General features: G+C 42.2%; 1 protein-coding gene across 14 annotated transcripts in view; it reads left to right on the plus strand.

The window, feature by feature from the left end:
• HYDIN (HYDIN axonemal central pair apparatus protein) overlaps positions 1-23,487 on the plus strand; it is a 430,150-nt gene that overhangs the window by 368,233 nt on the left and 38,430 nt on the right. For 11 of the 14 annotated variants that reach the window (XM_045443449.1, XM_045443447.1, XM_045443446.1 and 8 more), the window contains 14 exons: positions 944-1,148; positions 1,884-2,119; positions 4,280-4,431; positions 4,544-4,733; positions 7,971-8,073; positions 8,302-8,580; positions 10,303-10,445; positions 12,780-12,998; positions 15,601-15,761; positions 18,003-18,100; positions 18,889-19,096; positions 20,277-20,489; positions 21,006-21,144; positions 22,245-22,410. In XM_045443449.1, coding sequence (XP_045299405.1) covers positions 944-1,148; positions 1,884-2,119; positions 4,280-4,431; positions 4,544-4,733; positions 7,971-8,073; positions 8,302-8,580; positions 10,303-10,445; positions 12,780-12,998; positions 15,601-15,761; positions 18,003-18,100; positions 18,889-19,096; positions 20,277-20,489; positions 21,006-21,144; positions 22,245-22,410 — 2,512 coding nt within the window. Of the gene's footprint in view, positions 1-943; positions 1,149-1,883; positions 2,120-4,279; positions 4,432-4,543; positions 4,734-7,970; positions 8,074-8,301; positions 8,581-10,302; positions 10,446-12,779; positions 12,999-15,600; positions 15,762-18,002; positions 18,101-18,888; positions 19,373-20,276; positions 20,490-21,005; positions 21,145-22,244; positions 22,411-23,487 lie in introns of those variants that run through there. The other 3 variants (XR_006702763.1, XM_045443456.1, XM_045443459.1) reach the window with 3 other exon arrangements.

Below are 23,487 nucleotides of genomic sequence, written 5' to 3' on the forward strand. Positions count from 1 at the left end.
GAACCTTGAAATGGGGAGATTATCCTGTTTTATCCTTAGCCCTATGTGATCACAAGGGGTTGGGAGTGGTGGAGGAAATGAGGAGATGTTGGTCAAAGGGTGCAAACTTCCAGTTTATAAGATGCATAAGTTCTGGGAATCTATGCAGATTGGTGACTCTAGTTAACAGTAATGTATTATACGTGTGGAAGTTGCTAAGAGACTAGATCTTAAACATTCTCCTCACACACAAAAAAATGGCAATTATGTGAGCTGATGGATGCATTAACTAACATTGTGGTAATCATTTTGCAGTATATATCAGTATCAAATCATCTCATTGTACACCTTAAACTTATACAATGTTATATGTCATTTACATCTCAACAAAGCTGGGTAGGGGGGAGAACCAGAGGAGTACATGGTAATATCCCATTTTTTGAGCACTAATTCTGTGCCAGATGCTGTGTTAAGTACTTCACACACATTTTTTTCATTGATGCCGCCAATGATTCAAGGTAGGGGCTTTAGCCCCACTTCATGGATAAACTGAGACTCAGAGAAGTCACTTGTCCAAGGTCAAATAGTTAGATTATAGCAGGGGTGGGATTCAAACTCATGACTGTCTGACTCAACAGTCTACATCCTTAGCCAGTGCTCTGTCTATACCCCTCTGCCAGCAGATTCCACTCTGGGTAAGACTTGTGCAATGTGGGATACGTCTGTTCCCTTAGGCTCCCACTCAGTCATGATTGGTCAGAAGGAATGTGCACAGAAAGAAGCACTGAGAGAACCCATCCCTGAAGATTCCCCAGGCCTTCCCTGCCTCCAGAAGAAGGCTAGGGTTCAGAGAAAGCCTGTGGGGAGAGAACCAACTGGTCCCTCTTGACACCATCTCACAACGCTGGTAGAAGGGCTCAGACTCTGTCACCCCACCCCTCTCACCCCTCAACCTTTCCTGCAGGCTCGCTTCACCCATGGCATGTTCACCATCTACCCTGGGTTCGGCTCCATCCCTTCCGGAGGAACCCAGGTTATCAATGTCGATTGCGTGGCTGACCCCGTGGGAAGATGTGAGGAATTCATAGCTATCGATATATCTGACCGAGACCCAAGAGATCAGCCTGGCGGCATTCCTTACAGCCTGTTGGCAGAAGCCTGTCTACCAGGTACTGGGCACTCAGATTGGATAGCACCCCCTTAAAAGACCTTGCCCTCCACCAACCATGCAAATGTTTAGCAGATGTTTAGCAGATAGCTGAACTGCTTCCTCTGGGTCCTTAGAACTTCCTCTGGTGTCTTCAGCCATATTTTTCCTTAAAGATTTATAAGGCATGCACAGAAGGTGTGCAGCTTTAAACTCCTAGTCTTCCTGAGTTTGGTCCAGGATTCTCAGATGAATAGTATTATCTGGCAATCATGGTGTAATGAGATATGGCACAGGACCCAGGAACACTGAATCCCACTCATGGCCTGGCCATTCCCCATGGGCAACATACACACAGAGAACAATGTTCAGTGACTGTGCATATTATCACTTTAACTCAGCAAGATTCGGGTAAAGCACAGAGAGAACTCCTCTTGTTTTGCTGTAGACTCCCTGCAGCCTCACACCAACATAGGCCAAATGCCCCCTTCTTTCCTAAGTCCACCCCGGATCCTAGAACTAACCTCTCCTTACTACTGGGAGGAAAATATGGTTGGGGTCTGATAACCAGCAAGAGCAATACAAAAAAAGAAGAGAAGATAGAATTTGTGCCATCACTCCCACCCTCTTGTGTGAATTCCCCTACCTCTCCTCTTATGATTGTCCTCCATTGGAATCAGATCTTCAAATTAGCAACTACAGAAAGCAGGAACCAGGCTATCAGGGCTCGTCTCTCATTCTTCCCTCCACTCCCCAGCCTTCGTGACTGACAACAGTGCCTTGATATTTGAGGAGCACAAGATTTGTAACAGCGCTAGCCTGCTCAATGTCCTACAGACCATAGAGAGTGGGGGGCTGTTTGTGGAGGATGAGAACAAGTTCATTTTCTGCAACATCCTGGTGGGTCATCAGGCCAAGGCTCGGTTCAAGATCAGCAATGTGGGAAAGATCGCCTGTGATGTGAACATTGTAGTTAAGCCCATCTCCAACAAGGTAAGCAGCCCCAAATGGCCCTGGCCCACTGAAGCTGGCAGGAAGCTATGGAAAGAGCTCTTGGAAACCCTACTCTAGAGCCTCTAGACATGAGTGGGGTTTATCTGGCTCTCAGGCCCTGCTGGAAATCATATGAGGTAACTGGGCAGTTTCCCCTAAGCCAAGAGCCATGCATTTCTCTCAGTGGATGTCTCCTCTGGGTTTTAAAATGGTACACACCAATGAGTAACTCTCTCATCCATCAAACAGCCACCTATACCTATAATAGATCAAGCATTGTGGGGAGAGCCAAAGATGAGTGCCAGCTCAGGGAGGCTGCCTTGGGTTGCACATTCGTCTGGTAAGGAGGATTAGGGGGATGTCAGGGTATAAGGGTAAGGTGAAGTGATGAACAATTGTTAACCCTTGCTGCATTCTAGGCACGGTGTTAAATTATTTACATTTATTGCCTCATTTCATCCTCGCAGAAGGTTTGTATAACCAGACTTTGTATTATTATACTCATTTTATAGTTAGAAAAATGAAGCCTAGGGATACAGGGCTGGGTTTAGAGCCAAGCTTCATCCACATATAAGGTAAATAATAAATGCCTGTATCAGGGCCTGTAGATTTGAAACTCCTTTCCTCTCTGAGTTAGACCATACTGAGGTCCTTTTTCCTCACAATAGAGCAGCAAATTAAGGATACAAAGAGAGAGGCTTAGTCAATAGACGATCAGATGTGCTGCAAATACTGTCTGGTCTCACCTCAGCTCCTTTAGTTCTCTGCCCAAAGGTGAAATTTTGGCCCAGGTGGTCCTTGTGCCCCAGAGCTGGCATTGTTCACATGGGTGATGGTGGCGGGGAGATAACTCAAGGGTTGGCCTAGTCTAGAGCTGAGAATAGTGTGTGCTGTCTCAGGAGACTGTCACCACAGAGGGTTAGGGTTTGAAAGGCTATCTCATCCCTTTTATGACTTCTCTCAGGCCCTGATGATATCCAGTCATTACTCTCTGACCTTTTTTTGGACACGAAGGGACAGCTTTCTTTCTATTCCACACTAAAAACATAAAAAGTGAGCAAGCCTTATTTCTAAATGATAGGTTTTTAACAGGGCATTTGCATACATATTCTCCTCTTCCCTAATTTGCATAATATCCCTTGAAAAGAGCAAAGAAGCCTTCGTGCCCTCAGCTTAAAAATAAGAGGAAATAGTTTTGAATCCCACTTGCCATCATTAAGAATGGAAAAATTCAGGGGCGCCTGGGTGGCGCAGTCGGTTGAGCGTCCGACTTCAGCCAGGTCACGATCTCGCGGTCCGTGAGTTCGAGCCCCACGTCAGGCTCTGGGCTGATGGCTCAGAGCCTGGAGCCTGTTTCTGATTCTGTGTCTCCCTCTCTCTCTGCCCCTCCCCCGTTCATGCTCTGTCTCTCTCTGTCCCAAAAATAAATAAACGTTGAAAAAAAAATTTTTTTTAAAAAAATGCAAAAATCCTTTTGAGGCCTTGCCAGGGGTCCCTACAGTCTTCCCAAAACACAGCCACAAGATGCAGACAGATCAAGTGCTGTGGGAGGTTGTTCTAGCTAAAGCTCTTTGAGTTGCAAGGAGCAGAAACCAACCCAGGATGGCCCAAACAAGCAAGGTTTGCTTCAATAAATCAGAGACCTCAGACCAAGGTCGGAGCACACCATGTAGCCAGAGCTCTATGGAACTGGAATTGTCACCTGTAATATAACTTTTAGAAGACCAGCAGAAGCTCTGTCTTTCAATGGCCATGTGCCACTCACTCATGGTGTCTCCATTGTCCTATTCTCTAGTCTGGCTTCCAGTTCAGCTCCACATCAGCAACCACCAATGACCTTTGGGCATCTTAACTTGTTTGAGAGAGAGGGAAAGAAAAAGGTGGCAGGAGAGGGGGGGCACTATCTGAGATATGGTTTAATTCACCTGTTTGAGTCAAATATCATAGGTCTAGCCAAGTCCAGCTAGTTATTGCTCAGGAGTGGGTCCCAGAGTATCTAGGCTGTTCCTTCCAGGGGCATGACTATGTACAAAATGGATGGAGCATGTCTACCACAGAGTTTAGATGAGGAAGATTTTACAGCAAGGGCAGTAGAGATAAGAAGTAAGTCTTATTTGATGCGAAGTAGCTAACACACTGATCCCTGCTCCCCCTCCCCAGCTCATTGCCCGAATCGTTGACATTTTTGATGTGGAACCCAATAAGATGTGTGTTGCCAGCCGCTCACATGCCTTTGCCACGGTGACCTTTACCCCGCAGACCATGCAGACCTACCAGTGTATCTTCGAGGCTACCTTGGATGGCTTGCCTAGGTACCAGCTCCCCAGCTCCCTCTCTTACAGCAGGGCTGCAGGCCACACCCTCTATGGAATGTCCTTCCTGGCATGCCAGGCTGACAGGCCTCCATCTTGCTGTTCCCTGCAGCAATCTGACCAAGAACCGAAGCCTTGTGTTTGATATCGTCGGGGAAGGGAACCTCCCGCGGGTGACGGTAGTGCGACCAGTTCTCTACAACCAAAATGGAAACCCCTTGCTCCTCTTTAAGAGGCTTCTGCTTGGTCAGTCAGAGAAGCTGCCTCTCATCCTCAAGAACAATGGCACCATCCCTGCCCAGGTACCATTGGAGGTGAAGTATGGGATGGAAAGGGAAAAGAATGATTCACAAGAAAGACTTCTGATGTTGAGGACTCTGCCATCCCTGATCTATGAGGACTTCTTTGATGTTCCTCATATGTTAAGACATGGGTCATGCAGAGCCCAGTCAGCTGTGGTGTCTGCCCTCCAGGAGTGTAGGAAAGCAGATTAGATAGCACACTCATAGTTACCGTGTGAAGCAGTGTGCAGTGATATACCCTAAGCTGAGTAGGAGGATTATGGTGTTCTTGGTATCTTCCTTACTCTTCACTTTTTTTCTGTAATGAACATTGCATTTTTAATAAGGAAGAAACTAAAGAAACCTCATTAGGGGTGAGAATTTCAACATCTGAAGGGACTTTGGTTCAGCAGTTAAATTTATGTTTCTATTTTACAAACAAAAAGTGATAAACTGTGTAAGTGTCATCCAAAGAACCGTAAGACTTTCAAAAATGATCTTCTCCCATCTAGGGGAATCAAGGAAAATTTCACTATAAAATGACATGCAAGCTGGGCATTGCAGGATAACTAGGTTTCAGGAAGGGGGTATGACAGTGAGTGCATCCCAGCTGGAGAAAGAAGACTGGAAAGACAAAGGAACAGAAGGGGGAAAAAAGTGTCATATATAAACAGGAACTAGTCAGCCCCCAGCTTCTTGAGAACACAGGGGATAGTAGACAAACAGTGGAACATAAAAATGGAAGGATGGAGTGGGGACAACTTCTGGGAGGCTTTGGATTCCCTCTATACTTTAAACCCTACAAGATGTTATGACTAATATTGTTGGGTTTTGTTGTTTATACAGTTAAGGCTTATTTAGATTTATCCACATAGTTATCTTTTTTATTGCTGTTCACTCCTACATATGCAACCTTCCATCTGAAATCCTTTGCTACCTGATGAAGAAATACCCCCGCAGGTCTGCTGGTGTGGTGAATTCTCTCACTTTGTGTTGAGAAATCTCCATTTCTTCTTCATTTTTTAAAGATTTTTTTAGCATTTATTCATTTTTTGAGAGGCAGAGAGAGACAATATGAGTAGGGAAAGGACAGAGAGAGAGGGAGACACAGAATCCAAAGCAGGCTCCAGGCTCTGAGCTGTCAGCATAGAGCCTGATGCGGTGCTTGAACTCATGAACAGTGAGATCATGACCTGAGCCAAAGTCGGACGCTTAACTGACTGAGCCACCCAGGCGCCCCCATTTCTTCTTCATTTTTAATGTGATCTTTACTTTCCATCCATTTTTCTCTGCACTCCCTTCTGCATAATTTCTTGGGATAATTTCTTTAACTTTCTCTTTAGCCATGTCTAATTCACTATTAAACCTTCCATTAAGTTCTTAAGTTATTATATCTTTCAGTTCTAGAATTTCTATTTAGGCTGCTTTTCAAATATGCATAATCAGTTCTTAAGATTTCTAGTTTTGTGCTGAAATTGACAGACTCGGCTTTATTTCTTGAACATAGTGATCACAACCATTTTGCCATCTGTACCTGATAATTCCAAAATCTGAAGTCCCTGTGGGTCTGTTTTTGATATCTGTTATTCCTGCTCATTTTTGCCCATGTTGTCCTTTCCCCTTGTGTGCCTGGTTATCTTCAATCATGTGTTGAGTATTATACTTGAAAAGTTATTTAGACCTAATAAGACTAAGGATGCTGTTATTTTTCTTCAAAGACAATTTTCATTTGCTTCTGTCAGGTACGTTGGGACCCTAGAAACTGGACATCACCTAAAGCTGGTTTTAGGGCTTGAGATTTTCTGGATTGTGTATATGACTCAAAGCAGGATTGTTGCCATTGGGAGGCCTGGTTTATATCCAGCCTATCTTTGGTGCTATCAGGTAGTCCTTTGGAGTTGCAATCTACTGCAAAGAAAACACCCCACCTTTCACAAGACTTTTGCCCTCTTAGTACCAACAGGCCATCAAAAGCACAGCTCATTCTCCCACATACCTCTTCCTGACTGAGTCCAGGTCAAAAACAGTCCATAAATTTAGGCTGGCCTGTCTGGATTCCCATGCTCTCCCAGATCTTGGTGTGGTTATTCCTCATTATCTTCTCAGCTCTGTGATGCTTTAAAAAATTTATTGTTCTTGATGTTGTTGTCTTATTTGTTGTTGTTTTGAGTCCACATTACCTAGTTTACCATCACCCTGCATTGTTTCCATTATTGTGGCTTTATAAAATGTTCTATCATCTAGGTCAATAAATTCCTGCTCACCCACTCCCCATTTTTCTAAGTTTTATTAACAAATTTTACAAATCTAGTCTCTGAGATGCACTTTACACATCATTTTATAATATTCCTCAAAAAATTCAATTGGGAATCCTATGAATTATTCAGGAAGAATTTCTACTTATAGATTATTTAGGCTCTTTGCCAAGAACAACATTTAGAATTCCCATCCATTTACCTAGATCTTTTTTATGTCAATTTTTTCCCATATAACTCCTCCATATAGTTTCTTACTAAGATTACATCTACACATAAAATTATTTTTTTATCTTAGAAGCTTCCTATGTAGTGTCACTATTTCTTTCTTCTTTTTACCTCATTTCTTATATTGTTCAATTGTGTTTATGATGGTACCAGCATTACTATCTTCTAAAACTGTATACTGATTTCTTATACCCAAAATCAGATATATGGCTTTAGCTTTAGCAGATATATGGCTTAGCAGGTATACTGCTTCCACTGGTCTAGAAAACATCTGTTTTCTCCAAGTAAATCAGAAGCCCACTTTGGTTTTCTTCTTATCTTGGTAGGCTGCTCAATATGACACTATCAGGTAACTAATGCATTAGTTCCTGGGAGATACTGATTTTTAGGAACTCACATTCATGTAAGCCTTCACAGAATGACAAGTATTCATTTCCATTTTATTAGTCTAGTATATATTTTACAGCCGCCTCTGTCAATAGCAGAGGCCTCGGCAACCCCATTTTGATACTACTTAGCTGGGTAATCTGGAAAGTCACCTATATTCTCTGGACCTCCAGTTCCTTACTTGGACAATAAGGGCTGAACTAAACTTTCATTTTTCCTCCCCAGGTCTAATACTTATTTTATCTCCCTTTTAATAAGAAACTCAAAAACATGACCACTGGACACAATGACCAGTGTGCCTTCCCAAACAGTACAGTATCTCAATCCAGACTCAAAACCCATGAGCAGCCTGTAAGCTTACCACTCAACCTTGTTTTCCTTCTGCCAGCTGCATGTTGACCTGAGGGACCAACTAGGAGTCTTCTCTCTGAAAGGGTGGCCCACCACCTCCTACATCTACATTACAGAGGAAAACAAACCACATGCAAAAGGTAGGTAGGGGGAGTATAGCTTCTAGAGGGCAATGGGTCTCAGAAGCTGTTTTGTTAGGAAACTGATGAGGATCCAGCCAGAGTAGGACGCCCAGTCTCCTCATAAATAGCCTCTGCAGGTAAGGCTCCTTCCCACACTACAGCTGCCCTCTCTTGAGTCAGGATCTTTATGGTTACATCTTCCTTTAAACTGGTTCTAAATTTCATGTCTCTCTCTCATCTTGGCAGCAAAGAAAGCTCACACGGCCTCCCTGGTGGTTCTTCCTGGAGACACAGCTGGATTTGATGTCATTTTCCAGTCCCAAAGTGTTGGGAGAATGACAGGCATCATCCACTTGTCAGTGATCAACAATCAGTATGAGGAGACGAACATCCACATGGTGGGAGAGGGTTATGAGGATGACATCACCTTGGGCAACATCCATGGGCTGCTGGTTTCCAGCAGCCATGAAGCCCCAGAGATCTCTGAGGTCATCGAGGAAAATACTATGGAAGACTTGATAACAGGTGAGAAAAACAGCCATGAGCTATTAACAACTGTTGGCTCAGGTTATTTTATTTTATTTTTGTTTTAATTTTTTAAATTGTTTTATTTATTTTTGATCATGAGGGTGTGAGCAGGGGAGAGACAGAGAGAAAGGGGAACAGAAAATCTGAAGTGGGCTCTGTGCTGACAGCCGCAAACCCAATGCAAGGCTCAAACACACAAACTGTGAGGTCATGACCCAAGCCAAACTGAGCCACCCAGTCACCACGGCTTAAATAACAGGCCAGCCAGCTTCCTGGGGATTTAGGAAAGCATCTTCTCCTTGTTACTGTATGTTCCTTCATTTCTGGCTCAGACAATGCCTTCAGTCACGTGTTCCCTCAAGGAATATTTACCGAGCATCAGCATGCATGTACCAGGCACTGTGCTGAGCCCTGCAGTTCCAAAGAGTAGTACAAGAGTCTCAGGGACTTATAGTTTTAGCTAATTCCAGTTTAGCTGAAAAGTGAAATTCAAAATTCAAATTCCAAATTAGCTATGTGAGCACATATCTCTCTGTAGTTGTCCCTGTTCATATCTCTCAGCTGGCTCCTATTGGCGTGGTCTGCTTCATGGGAACCATGTATCCCAGATATTCCAAGAGAAGTCATGGGCTTGTTTCATTAAAGAAGGTGTTGATTTGTGCCACGTCTAGAACATCATTCTCAGTAGCCTCACTACTCAGTGCGCTTTCTGAGAACCAACAGCATCAGCAGCACCTGGGAGCTTGTTAGAAGCAGACACCACCCCAGCATTTCAGGCCTACTGAAGCAGAATCTGCATTATAGCGAGATCCCTAGGTGACTTCTGTATACACTGTACACACTAAAGCTCAGACATACTTCCCCACTGTCTGTCAAGCACTGCAGCTTCTTTTGGCTGACTATATTCTTTGGGGTAGGAGAAAATTTATTTCATCATTATTATCAAAATGCATTTGTTAGGCAACCTAATTGTGTGGCTAGTTGGTATGAAGTGAGTTATAAACACATGCTCATAGTTTTTCTAGGAGCTTGATTATAATCCTGGAATGTAGCATTGGACAGTCTCTACAACATGGCTTAAAATCAGTACTCCTCTTTATGTGGTGTTCCACCCCTCTGTGTGGCTACGAGGTGACATCTCTCTTGTCAGGGGTCAAGCAGGAGCCAGCAGCGAACCCTAGCTCAGAAATCAGATTTCATAATTATGATAGGGTTACCACATTTAGAAAATCAGAATATAGGAGTCCCTCTTAAATTTTAATTTCAGATAAACGAGTAATTTTTTTATTTGTGTGTCTGAAAATATTGTATGGGACATAGCGATACTAAAAATTACTCATCATTTATCTATAGTTCAAGTTTAACAAAGGCTTTTATATTGTATCCTATTTTAACCCTTAATAGTATTGTTTCAGCAAATAAATGGAATTGGGGACTTATATTTTCTCTTGAAGGTGAGAGCCAAGGTGGGTGGGTGGGTGGATGGATGGATGGATGGATGGACGGACAGACGGACAGGTAGATGGACTAATAGATTTCCCAAGGAGGGAAAGTTTATGCTATGTGACTCCAACTTTTCCAGGATAATCATTTGCGGTGGGGGGGGGCGGGGAATGCATGAGGGTAAAGCACCATGTCTTTCAAGTGTTGCCTCCTCAGGAAAGGGAGCCCCAGGAGGAGGCTAGGGAAGACTCACAGACCTTCTGTTTCTGTCCATAGCTGCTCTGGTGGACCACATCCAGTTTGGGGACTGCCACATCGGAAACAGCTATAACGTGAGCTTCACAGTGACTAATCACAGCCAAGCGAATGTCATACGGTTTGAATGGCCCCTTTTAGCTACAGTTTGCTTTTCCCCACAGGTAAGTGAAAGCCAACTGCTGTTTTCTGGACTCCCTTGGTGTGAGCCAAACCCAATTTGACGGCCAGTCTATATTCATGAACATGTGGGATGAGACGGATGGCTCTCAAGCTGAGAAACAGCCCAGGAACCATCCGTTACTCAGACCAGGTACCAGAGGACACAGTTCGTGTCCCCTCTGGTCTAAGAACAGAGAATGAGGTCTGATGAGACTGTCGCTAGGCTGAAGTTGAAGAATTCCATGCAAGTCTCTATGGATGAAATAGGTCCCAGAGTGGATAGGGATAGGGGCTAGGGTCTTCCTATCCCAGATTGTAGACCTGTGTCCCCGAAGGTATATGTTCGTTAGAGCATTAGGCCTGCCAAAGTGGCTCACTGAAAGCTAAGATGGGGGTAGTGGGTTCTGTGGACAACTGAGATTTAGCACATTTGCAAATTACATCTTTCTCTTTCTCACTCAGCATACTAAAATCTAGTTAACTTTATTTTACCTGGAATCCCTTTCAGCATCTCACAGCACACATTTTATGAATTGCTGGCCAAAGCTCAACGTCACACAAGGCCTAAGACAATGTGGTAGCAGATCCTAGCCTCTGGCTACCTGATGCTTTTCATAGACAGTTTGCTGCTGAGTTCCCAGGACAATTCATATACCCAGATATATCCACTGCCTTCTGCCCAGTTTCAGTCACCAAGGCTGTTCAAGCATAGAACTCTAGGGGGATAGAGCAAGGAAAGTTGGGGTCCCTACACTGTCACCTTTAAATCTTTGAGTGCCATCAGGAAGTTTTGCTTCCTAGAGGGATGTAAAGTGTCAGTTAAAGTAGACAGAGATAAGCTTCAGACAGTCCATTTATATACACCCACCCACCCACCCCCCCCACACACACACATGCATATACCCCTCACCACACACACACACACACACACACATTTGTGGCCTGGGGAATACTAAGTTTTATTCACCCTTCACTTTCCAGAGGAAGGAGAGATATTTTTATCTGTCAGAAACATGATAGGACTATTATATATATATATATATACACATGTGTGTGTTTGTATATGATAAATCATAAATTGTTTTACGCCTTAAACCAAACTAGATTTCCCATTTATCTGGTATACTTCAGGGAATCTCAGCCTTCTGGTTTTAGGACTTCTTTACCTTATTAAACATTATTAAGGAACCCCAAAAAGCTGTTATTTATGTGACTTATGTCTATTGACATTTACCACATTAGAAATTAAAACTGAGAGGGGGCGCCTGGGTGGCTCAGTCGATTGAGCGTCTGACTTCGGCTCGGATCATGATTTCTTAGTTCGTAAGTTCGAGCCTCGCATCGGGCTCTGTGCTGACAGCTCAGAGCCTGGAGCCTGCTTCGGATTCTGTGTCTACCTCTCTCTCTCTGCCCCTCTCCTGCTCATGCTCTGTCTCTCTCAAAAATGAATAAACTTAAAAAAAAATTTTTTTAAGAAATTAAAACTGAGAATATCTAAAAACATGTATTTATTCATTTTTAAATTATAAGCCCTTTAATGTTAATATAAATATCATATTTTAATGAAAAAAGCTATATTTTTCAAAATAAAAAATGAGTAAGAAGAGTGGCATTATTCTACAGTTTTATAAATGTCTTTAATATCTGGCTTAATAGAAGATAGCTAGATTCTACTATTTGCTTCTCCATTTGATCTGTTTCAATATCATATGTCATGTAATCTCTATAAAGCTCCATTGTGTACTCATGAGAAAATAAGAATAAAAAAGTCAAATAACATCTTAGTATTATGATGGATGAAAGTAGATCTGACCTTGTGAACTCCTGAAAGGGTCTTAGGGATTCCAAGGTTCACCAGACCACATTCTGAGAACTGCTAATGTACTGTGTACATTGGTCTATAATTCATATAGGTCATATTGATGAAGAAGCACAGGTAGTTAAGAGTGTGGTATCTGGAGCCATATTGTCTGGGTCTGAATCCAGCTCTTCCAATATTCATGGTATGGCCATGAGCCAGTTACAAGTTTCCTTGCCTGTAAAATAGGAATAATAGCTGTACATCTCACAGTGTTGTTGAATGGATTAGAACTGGGTAAAGGTTTAGAACAGTGCCTGAGGCAAGGAACAGTTTAATAAATATTAGCTGCCTTTACTATTATATTTCTATCTAAGAATCTCTTGTAGATATTTAAGACAATCTACACATACAGGTGTGAATGATGCATTTTTTGCCAAGATTTTTGGCTCTACCCCTTCTCTGGAATGTCACCATCAGGTATAAAAAGTCCTCAAGCTCAGATCCCCAAAAATACTAATATCGGGCTCTTCCGCAGATCGGCCACCTTCACCCTGGGTGTGCTAAGGACATAGTAGTGACCATGAGGTCCGAAGTGCCCATCAATCTGAAGAAGATGGGGGTCAAGTGCAAGCTCTCCAGGATCACGTTTCAGCTCCCTACAGACCAGGTCCCTGATTGGGATGACCGCATGCGCACAGTCAAGTGGGTGGATGTGCTCAGAAACACACCCGGTTCTTTCGCTGCAAAACGAAAGGTGAGTGGGGACATCAGGTACAAATCTGACCAGGCCTGCCATGGCTGGTGGTGCCTGCTGCTCTCCGGTTCAGTGTCTCATCATTTCCTTCCTACATGGAACAAAAAAAAAAAGAAAAGTTTGTTTCCCATTCTTCATGACCTTGATTTGACCTTGATTTCAGAAGTAACAAACTGAACTGGCAAGCATGCCACCTGCCAGCCATGCAGCCCACACATCTTGACCCAAACCGCTTTGGTTTAAGTCTGGATGCCTCATGGAGCAAGTTCTCTCACCATCAACAGCATCAGGGTTAGACTTTCAGCTATTCCCTTTTTCTGTCTGTGTCCAGAATTTGATTAGTTATAATCTTTGGTTCATGACAGAATCTCATATTTGGTCCATGCGTGTCCCTCTTTCAATTAGTCTTTGGCTGGTTTCTTTTAATAATGTAATAAACAGAGATGAACTCACACTCAGTGTAGGAAGTAGAACATGAATTACCTGTGTGCTTCTCACCCATTCCATCCCCCTGCCTCCCTCGTAGACCTAATCATGATCCTGAATCTTGTTTACTCATTCCCTTGATTTTTAGTTTTTCTTTCTTTTTCAACCTATACATTATATTTTTTAAATATCATTTATTGTCAGATTGGCTTCCATATAACACCCAGTGCTCATTCTAAAAGGCATGCCGTTTTGTTGTAGTTTCTAACTTTTAGTTTTTGAAAAACGGTTACTGCCTGTGGTCCATATTGTTTCATGGGGCTATAGTGTACCCATTTCACTGCTATATAAAATTCCATTATTACTTATCATCCATTCTTCTTTTGAAAATTATTTGGTGTTTTCCATTGTGTACACTGTTGCTGTGAACATTATTATTCATGTCAAATGGTGTTCAATTGCAAAAGTTTATATTCCTAGAAGTGGAATTGCTGAGTCATAAGATATGTGAATTTCAGCTTTCCAAGATAATGCCTGTGTTTTCCAAAGTCACTGTACCTATGCACACTCCTATTGGCAGAGGGATCTTACTGATCCACATTCTCTACACAACTTGGCATTGCCAGACTTCTTGATTTTTTTCACTTAAATGAATGGGAAATGGTCTAATTTGGGATCTACTTTGCATTTCCCTAACCACTGGTAAAGATGAATATGAATGACTTCATGGCCTTACTAGTCATCTCTTATATGCCTTTTGCCTAGTTTTCAATTATGATGCCTGTTCTCTGTATGAGTTATTTTATTTTTGATAAAGTTTACTATTCCTTCCTATTATTTGACTTCAAATGTCTTCACCAAATTTATAGCTTATCTTTTCACTTTCTTTGATGTATCTTTTGATGAACAAAAAATATTCTTAATTTTAATATAGTGAAATTTTTTAATCTCATCTTTTACATATTTTGTGTGTGTGTGTGTCTTCTTTTTAAAACCCTTCTCTACCAGGGAAGAAAAATATTCTTTTTTTTTTTTTTTTTTTTTGGTTTAAGAATTTTGCTTTTTGTATTTAAGCTCTTGGCCCACCTGGATTTTAGGTATGGTGTGAGGCAAGGATCCAATTTAATGGTTTTCCATGACCTGGCCAAATCTCTTTTTTGTTTAGCCCTTCTGTTTCCTAGTGATCTGCCATGACTCCCTTATCATCTAAATTTCATATATGCCTGGTATGTTTCTTGTCTCAGTATCCTACTTCATTGTCAATTTGTCTATCCCTATGTCAGTTTTACCTTACCTTAATTTCCATAGCTTCATAATCAGTCTTGATATTTCCAAGGGAAGTCCCTCTCCCATACTGTTTTGTTCTGAAGTATTTTCATTATTCTTGGTCCTTTATTTTTCTAATTTTGGAATCCACTTACCAAGTTCTGTGGAAACCCTGACTGAAACTTGATTGGAATTGGATTGTATCTGTAAGTCCGTTTAGGAAGGATTAACAATTTTACAATATTAATTCGTCCTTTCTATTAGTGAGTTTTATCTGTATATTTATTTAGGTCTTTTTTAACTTTTTTTTTTTTACTTTCATTTAGTTTCTTTACTACTATTAGGACTTCTCAGGTTTTTTATTATTTCTTGAGTCAATTTTATTAAGTTACTTTTCTATGAATTTGCCCTTCAACTAAGTTTTCATATGTATTTTCATAAAGTTATTTATAATGTTTTCTTATCATCTGTTTAAATCTATAGGATCAGTGGTAGTGTCCTCTTTTTAATTTTTGATATCAGTTATTTTTATTTACTCATTTTTTTCTTGATCAATCGCCCTGAAGACTTTTTAAGTCATTCCACATAAACATCATTTGGCTTTATTAGTCCTCTCTGTTCTCAGTTTATTTTCTGTTTCATTAATATCTGTCCCTAATTCTATTATTTCCTTTCCTCTACCTTCTTTATAGTCCATCTAACCCCCAAACTAATATCTCTGTAGTCCTGATGCTCTTAGTAATTTGTTTCCTTTCCCATATAGGAGTCATTTTAGGTTTACCTTAATCATTTATTCTGGAACTGGAATAATTTATTCTGTAAGTTGGTGTTAATTTGCATGGGTAAAATACTGTTACCCCCCCCCCACCCCTTTATTCTTGTGAGTCAGCTAGCTCTGCCTTTGTTCCAGGTGATAGAGACGGATCCTGAGCCTGTTCACTCAGTAGCAGAAGAAAACTACCGAGAACTGCATCTTCAGATCAGTGCCAATGTGAATTTTGCTTCATATCAATGTGAAACAAGCAATGTGCACTTCAAAGAAACACTGGTTTACCAGACCCGAGTGTTTGAGTGAGTTTTTGAAAGCCCCCCAGCACTCACAGAGAAGTTCTTTCATTTCATCATTTGCCTATTCCTTTATCAAATACTTATTCAATGTTTATGACAGCATATACCAGGCATCATAGCTATGTAGCATGCACCAGAGGAACTCTAGGGATGCAGTGAAACATTCAGATCCACAGAGCTATTAAAGTTCACACCTGAAATCAAGATACAGGCCAGGAAACACAGTCCACCAGGAGGGGAGCATCCGGCCATCAGCTTCAGTAGGGATGGTCCTTGAAGCAGTCCACACCACCAACCAGTAACCATTCTTTTCTCCCCAACTCCAGGTGACAATATCCACACTAGTGGGAATGGGTCCATCTTAGCTCAGAAGCCCCACAACCAACAGAAGCCAATACTCCTCATAAGCACCCCATAGGTATAGCTTCCATGATCCTTATAAAAGACATGCCCAATTACAAGAGTCACTACACTCACAGAACCCCAAAGCTATGGCTTTCCTCCAGGGAATCATAATTCCCTCCAGACCAGATGCAATTTACCAATTAGGGGTCATGTTAACTCTAAACAATGTTGCCTAATAATACAGCTGATATTTCTCCTTTATCAGGTTTCCAGGGAAACAGCTAGAAAATTTATTCAATGTCAAAATTGTCCTTAGAAGGAAAAGGGTTATGTTAACTCACATACAAGAATATAAGGATGTCATGGGTCCCCCTCTAAAGAGCTCATGGGGGGAATGGGTGAAAATAGGTGGTTGCAGTATGGTGTCCTGTGTATGCTGTGAGAGTACCTGAAGCAGATGGAATATCAGGGAATACTTCCCAGATGAAGCAGTGCCCATTCTACAGGATGATTAGGAGATAGCCAGGTGAAGAAGTGAGAGAAAGGGGCCTTCTAGACAGAGAAAGCAGCATATGCAAAGACAGAGAAAGACCATTCTTTGAGAATTACGAGCACAAAAATGTAAACCACTGACATTTCAACTTTGTAAAAATTGGTAACTAACTTGTTCAACTCAGTTTGCATTTGTTACACTTTAAGTTTTCAAATTATCACAGAACCAAAAGAAATAAGGGAGGAAGTGGTACCTTCTGTTGATAGCCATTTCACTTAAAGCTGGGGTTGGCAAACTATGGCCCGAGGACCAAATCCAACCAGCTGCCTATTGTTGTAAATAAAGTTTCTTTTGACCCACAGCCACATAAATTCATTTATGTGTTGTCTATGGCTGCTTTGGTACTACAACAGCAGAGTGAGTAGTTACTACAAACACCGATGGTATGCAAAGCCAAAAAACATATGCTGTGTTGCCCTGTGCAACAACAACAACAAAAAAGTTTGCCAACTCCAGTCTGAACTAAGAACTTTTTTATCAAGAGTATTCTGTACCACCAAGATTTCTCCACTTTATAAATATTGTCTTTAGGATAGTGGCCAGTGCTCATACTTTTACACAATAAACATAAGCCCCTGAGGTCAAAGTACTTGACTTTGGGCATACCTGCACAGTCTACCTGGATCAAATAGTGGAGATCTGATCCTTACACCCTCCCCTAGACCTACACCCCCCTCCAAACTCAACTCCAACTACTTCACTAAAATTAGTAAGACATTTGTGTTTTCTTCTCTAACACAATCATTTTCCTGTATCAAGGCCTCATCCTTCTGCTGTGATTGTGATCAAGTTTAAAAATTATTCCAGAAAAAGCTTCTATTTCCTGGTTCTTGTCTTATATGCAGGGAAACTTGAGGCAAGAAAAGTCTCTACTCATTCAGAATTTGAGACAAGTCTCAGTCAATGAAGGAATTTCAGGCAGGGGTCAAATGGCTTCCGACCACAGTTTCCAGTGGGAGATGTTTCAGTAAGGGAGGGACTGGAATTTGCACCTAAAGAAAGTACTGTCATGGAAAACACATTTTGATTCCTCTCTCATGGGAATTTTTCAGAATTACAGCAAACTCATGCTCAGAGCTCATTGCATAGGGTGCTGGTACTGTGCCAGATGATTTAAAGTGCTAAACATTTGAATATTTTTACTTTTAATAGTAAATAGTGTTTTAGAAGGAGATATAACTAGCACAGCAAACGCATGATGTCAGACAGAATGCTTAAAACTTGCCTTTTGAAGAAATGTTTAAGAAACACAGTGACAACTTAAAGTAACAGTATAGATGATGTGTAGACAGGAAAAAAATCATCGACAGCACATTTCTCAAATCCATCCTCTGATCTATCTGCAGGCTTGAACTGACTAATTCAGGAAATGTGCAGCTGGAATTCAATTGGGTCTCAGAAGAGACTGCAAAGGCTGTCAGCTTTGCAATGCCGGATAACCAAGGTAAACACAATGATAGGAAAACTCCAGGGCTTGAACCGAGTCCCCAGTTAGTAGGAGAGCCTTGTTCATGGAGAAATGAGCACTGGTCCAACAGCTCCCTCAGTAGCCAAGGAGAAGCAGAGCAAATGTTTCATGGTGTCTGCAGAGCCAAACAGGCCTGAGAAACTCAAGAGCTGACCTCTGTCCTCCTGGAGCCTGGAGCCTAGAGCCTGGCCCTCCATTAGGCCAGCACCCCAGTCACTGACCCCTAGGAATCTTGTCTTTTAGGCCTTAACCTCTTGGGAGATTACAGATCCTTGCAGAAACTGATGAAAACTATGAACTTTCTCCCTGGAAAATACACACCCATACCGAATGTGATATATATGAAGCACTTGGAAAAAGACTCAACACTTGGTGGACAAATATTCATTGCTGTTGTTGCAGTTTTGGAGATTCGCAGACCTTTCAAATGGGCCCCCAGATTGTGAACCCCTACTTTCAAGCAATGATTCTCCAAAAAATTATATTCACAGCCCGTTATTCTTGAGGCAGAAGGCCCACAGACCTCTCTTTGGCCCACCCCCTGAGCCAAAAGGAAACAACTTTGAAAAATTGATAGAATTAATAGAAGTATTTTTCATGAGTCTCCTGTGAGAGATATGAGCCAATCCCTTACCCTTAGTGCCCAAAGCTAAGTATTTCTGGTGGAAGAGGTGAGCCCACAGAGGGACCTGTGAGTGGGCTGCCTTCCACCTGCCCTCCCACTGCAAATACAGAATATCATTGGCTCTCTGTTTTGCCCCCAGGTTCTTCTCAAAAAGACCAATTTAGCCAGGGCACGCTGCACACGGTCAGTACTCTGGACAGCGCCACGGACCACTGGAATGAAGTTCCCCCCACGCCCTTCTCTGTGGAGCCTGCCTCAGGCATTGTGCCTGTGGGCAAAACTCAGAAGCTCAAAGTGAAATTCTCCCCGCTGGAAGTTGGAGACTTCGAGAGCAATCTCTTCTGCCAGTAAGAAGATGTGCTCTCCAGAGCAAAACTCTACATCTCCTACCCTCTCTTCTGTCCCAGCACCACCACCATTCTTTCCAGCCCTGGGCCCCTCCATAGCCCCCTGATTGTCACATTTCCCATTGGGAAGATTCAGAAAGGCCAGGATTTAGAAGATAAAGAGAATTTTTTCTTTTGTATTACCCACCAACACTCTCTAGACTCTTCCTCCTGCCTATTAGGCCCTTCCCAGCCACACACAGGATTCCACTGAGCAACAGAATGGCTGACAGACAGGTAGGTTCCAGTCCTTGGGCAAATATGAACTTAGGAAAACTTTCTTACACCTTTTCTGAGACTTGGTCTCCTCATATGTAAAATGGAAATAACAATACCCACCTTGTACAGTAATCATGAACATTAAGTGAGTTAAATCAAGTGAAGACTTAGAACAGTAGTTGGCACATAATAAGCACAATAAACATTACATAGCCATGGTGGTGGACCTGATACATAGGTGAGGAATAGAAAGGGCCCAGACCCAATTCAAGAAATCCAATCCAATAACATTTAGCAAGTCCATGATGTGTTAACCACTCCCATGAAAGATCCACACAGAACACTTACCTTACAGAGGAATTGTGTAAAATATGGTATGGGGTGGCAGAGACCTATGTGAGCCATAAAAGCCTTGTGGAGCCCCTGCTATCACACTGCAGGGACCCGTCCCACACCTGGGCCTAAGCTTGGTGCTGGGACTAGAGGTCTACTTACATCCAGTTCACTTTCTCCAAGGAGCTCAGGATACTCATTTAGAATTTCTGTGTCAGTTTTCATACCCCACTAGATGCCTGTGAGAGGGCCCAGAGGGCAAGACTCTGTGTTCATTTTATAGCAGGGAAAATTTCTCACCACTGCTGGAGGGAATAACTTGGGGCCATACTTAGATACAGAGAAAGAACCAGAATTCATCCTCCTCATACTCAACCCATTCATGCATTCATCCACTCAACAGTTCATGACTGAACACCTACTATGTATCATGTGCTATTCAAGGCATTTATATTATGTTGTTGACCAGGATAGACCCAGTCTCTGCTTTCATGGAGCTCACGTTCTGGTGGATATAATATTCATTTCCAACCAACTAAGGAAGTGGTGATTCATCTAAAAATGAATAAGAATAATCTTATCCTCACAGGATTCCCAACCTGCCACCTGGAGAGCAAGGCCCAGTCCTATCAGCAAAAGGGCGGAGCCTTTTGCCCTTCTGCCATTTTGACCTAAAACACTCAGACTACATCACTGGTCATCGGCGCAACCCAGATCTCCGAGGACCTTCTGGTGCGGCTCTGGATTCAAACACCCGGGTGATTGAGTTCACCAGCGTGGGCATAGGAGGGAAGAATATCCGGTAAGTTGCTTATGATTTGCATTGGTTCTTATCAGTGAGTTCTTCTAAAGAACTTAGAGGAAGAATTCAGAGAAGTCAGTGAGGCTAATTCCTAGAAGCAGGCTTGAAATATTGGGGTTAGACTTTAGAGAAGTCCATAGTAAGGAAGTCTATAGTAAGAAAGCTGAATTTGTCTCCTTAGTTTTGACACTGGGGAAATATGGAAGACATAAAAATGTAATCCCTGACCACCACCTTAACCACAGAGGGTCAGTCATTGGGACAGAAGGGCCCTGGATATCATTATTCCAAAGTCCAGAACTCTAGCCATAGTTTGCCCCTCCCCACCCCAAATGAAGTGCAGTTTTCATTTCTTCACAATACTTCACAAGTGCAGTATTCATTGTGGTAATAGAGTATGCAGACAAGTCCTGATTCCCAGATAGGGGGACTGTGCTAGGGAAGGTCCTAAGAAAGTTTCTCTAATTCTTCAACCCCCATTTCACTCTCTGCTATCAATTCTTCCCCCTTGGCCAGGACTTTTACAATCCTGAACCCAACTAATAGCACCTACTCCTTCTCTTGGATCTCTGAAGAAACTGAAAGTCTCCAGAACCCTCCAGCCTTCACATGCCTTACAGAGAAGGGCTTCATCCACCCTGAAAAGAAAGCGGAGGTATGTGTGTGTGTGTGTGTGTGTGTGTGTGTGTGTGTGTGTGAGAGAGAGAGAGAGAGAGAATCAGGACCACTTGACTCAGGGCATTGATCATCTTCTCCCCTTCTGCATAGCAAGTGTGCTGTAGACCATAGAGTGAGGGAGGACAGCCTAAGGGTGCATCAATCAACAAGTTGATTGAGTTGCATATACGTTAGGCAATCCTCATGAACAAGACAGAACTGAGCTCTCTTGGGTGTCTGTAGAGAAGTGAAAAGGTCTAGTATTTGCAGTTTTAAAAACTGAAATTATTAAAGCAGGAAAGAGGAGCTGGACACTAATACCTGCAGACTCTAGGACTCATAGATTACTCTCTGAAGACTTATTTTTTCCCGAGGGACTGACAGCAGTAAAAGGATACAGATGTATTTTTACTTGGTCGGGCCAAAGGGTAAAACAGAAAAGTGAGTCATGTCCCACAGCATAGTCCTCGTGTTTACACAGTGGTACAGGGTAGAGTCATACCTAAAGAAATGTGATCTCACTGGCCAAAACAGATCTATGGGCCTGTATCCTGTAAGTTCTGCAGAGAATCTTGGAGGCAGAAATAAATTCATGAAACAGAAATCATGCATTCAAATGCTTTCAGGAAGGTCACACAAATGAATGGAGCAAGCCAAGGGAACAATGATAGGGACTGCTGAGCACCAGCACCAGCTGGCGATAGTGCTTCTCTGTCAGATGACCACCACACAGACAAGTTGCCAGTGTTGCCAGTTCTCCCAAACTTTTTGTGAAAAGCCAAAATTCCATATTTCTATTGAAATCTCTCTATTTTTACATGTCAAACAAAGACATGGTGTGAAATATGGCAGCACAGTCACCAGAGGCTGTGATCGGGCTAGACCTCCTTAGGAGGACCTGTGGCAGGGCAAAAAAACATTGATATTGCTGGAACAGCCAAAATCACATGCCTTCACAGTAGAAAGGTAGACAGTAGAAAGGTGGAGATGACCTGGTAATGCCAACCATTGTAACCCCAGCACTAGTAAGCCTCCAATGGCATGTGGAGTATGCAAACAGAAATGTCTTTACCACTCTTTTCCAAATGGTCTTCTTAGATTGTCTTCCAGTTCATGCCTTTCCATCTGGACATCACAGAAGCCTTCTGGACTTTCTTAATCCCTGAACACAACATCACAGTCCCTTTCCTTCTGGTAGGCAAAGCCACCGACCCTCTCATCAATATGGACAAGTCACATCTCAACTTCAGTTGTCTCCTCATTGGTAAGGCTGCCCTGTTGGTTTATGTTTAGACTTGGCATGACCTCTCAGGGTAAAGGGTAGGACTGACCCCACAATGAGCTCTGGGAGCAGACTTGGGTGGGGAACTTTTTCTGGTACCTTCCAGAAGCATGTCAGAGGTCTTCTATCACTATTCACAAAGCCGTAAATTATTTGTCTTTCAATCTGATTTCCATCAGGTATCTTCTAAACCCACACATTAATAACCCAAGGAAATTTAGGAGACTTGCTACAAATCACACTTGTTAGATTCCTTGAAGGTCTGGACTGCCTATGTTCATTTCCAGAGGCTCATGTTATCCCCATCTTACTTGTATGTGCCTCAGAGCATGGACTGTATTTGTATGCCTCTCAGTATGAGTCACAGTGGTCAGATTTCTCTGCCATCCTTTCATGCATTCATTCAGCTCAACAAAATATTACTAAGCCCCTTGTGTGACCCAGGCACTCTCTTGTGAGCTGAGAATGCCATGGATAAAGCCACAGTCCCCACCCTCATGGTGATTACATTCTAGTAATAGGAAGTAGACTCCCAAAAAAGAAAAGATACAGCATGTCTGATGTTAATAAGTGTTGTAAAGAAAAATAAAGCAGGGTATGGAGGACAAATAATGCCAGTAGGCAATGGGGAAGTAACATTTGATCAAAGACCTGAAGGAAATAAAGGAAGTGATTGCCAGGTCCCTTATCACATGGATGTGGGGTGTGTGTGTGTGTGTGTGTGTGTGTGTGTGTGTGTGTAAAATATAACTAAAGCCAGAATATATTTTAGTAACTCATTAGATTTTTATATTTAGACAAGTAATATTCTTGTAATAAGTCAATCATTCTGTTATATAAGGAAATTTTTAATGTCTCTCCATCCACCCTTTCCATCAAAGGAAACCACATTAACAGTTTTTTTATGTAATACTTCCATACATTTCTTATACTGATACATATAAGTAGGTGGGAGGAGTATGGTGTTTTGGAAGGTTTTGAACAAATAAGTGGGCAAGTTAGCATAAGAATAATAACAGCAGTCTTAACTATATAGAAGACACACTGATGTTCACCAGA

The sequence above is a fragment of the Leopardus geoffroyi genome, chromosome E2, assembly GCF_018350155.1.
Source record: "Leopardus geoffroyi isolate Oge1 chromosome E2, O.geoffroyi_Oge1_pat1.0, whole genome shotgun sequence".
Taxonomy (NCBI): domain Eukaryota; kingdom Metazoa; phylum Chordata; class Mammalia; order Carnivora; family Felidae; genus Leopardus; species Leopardus geoffroyi.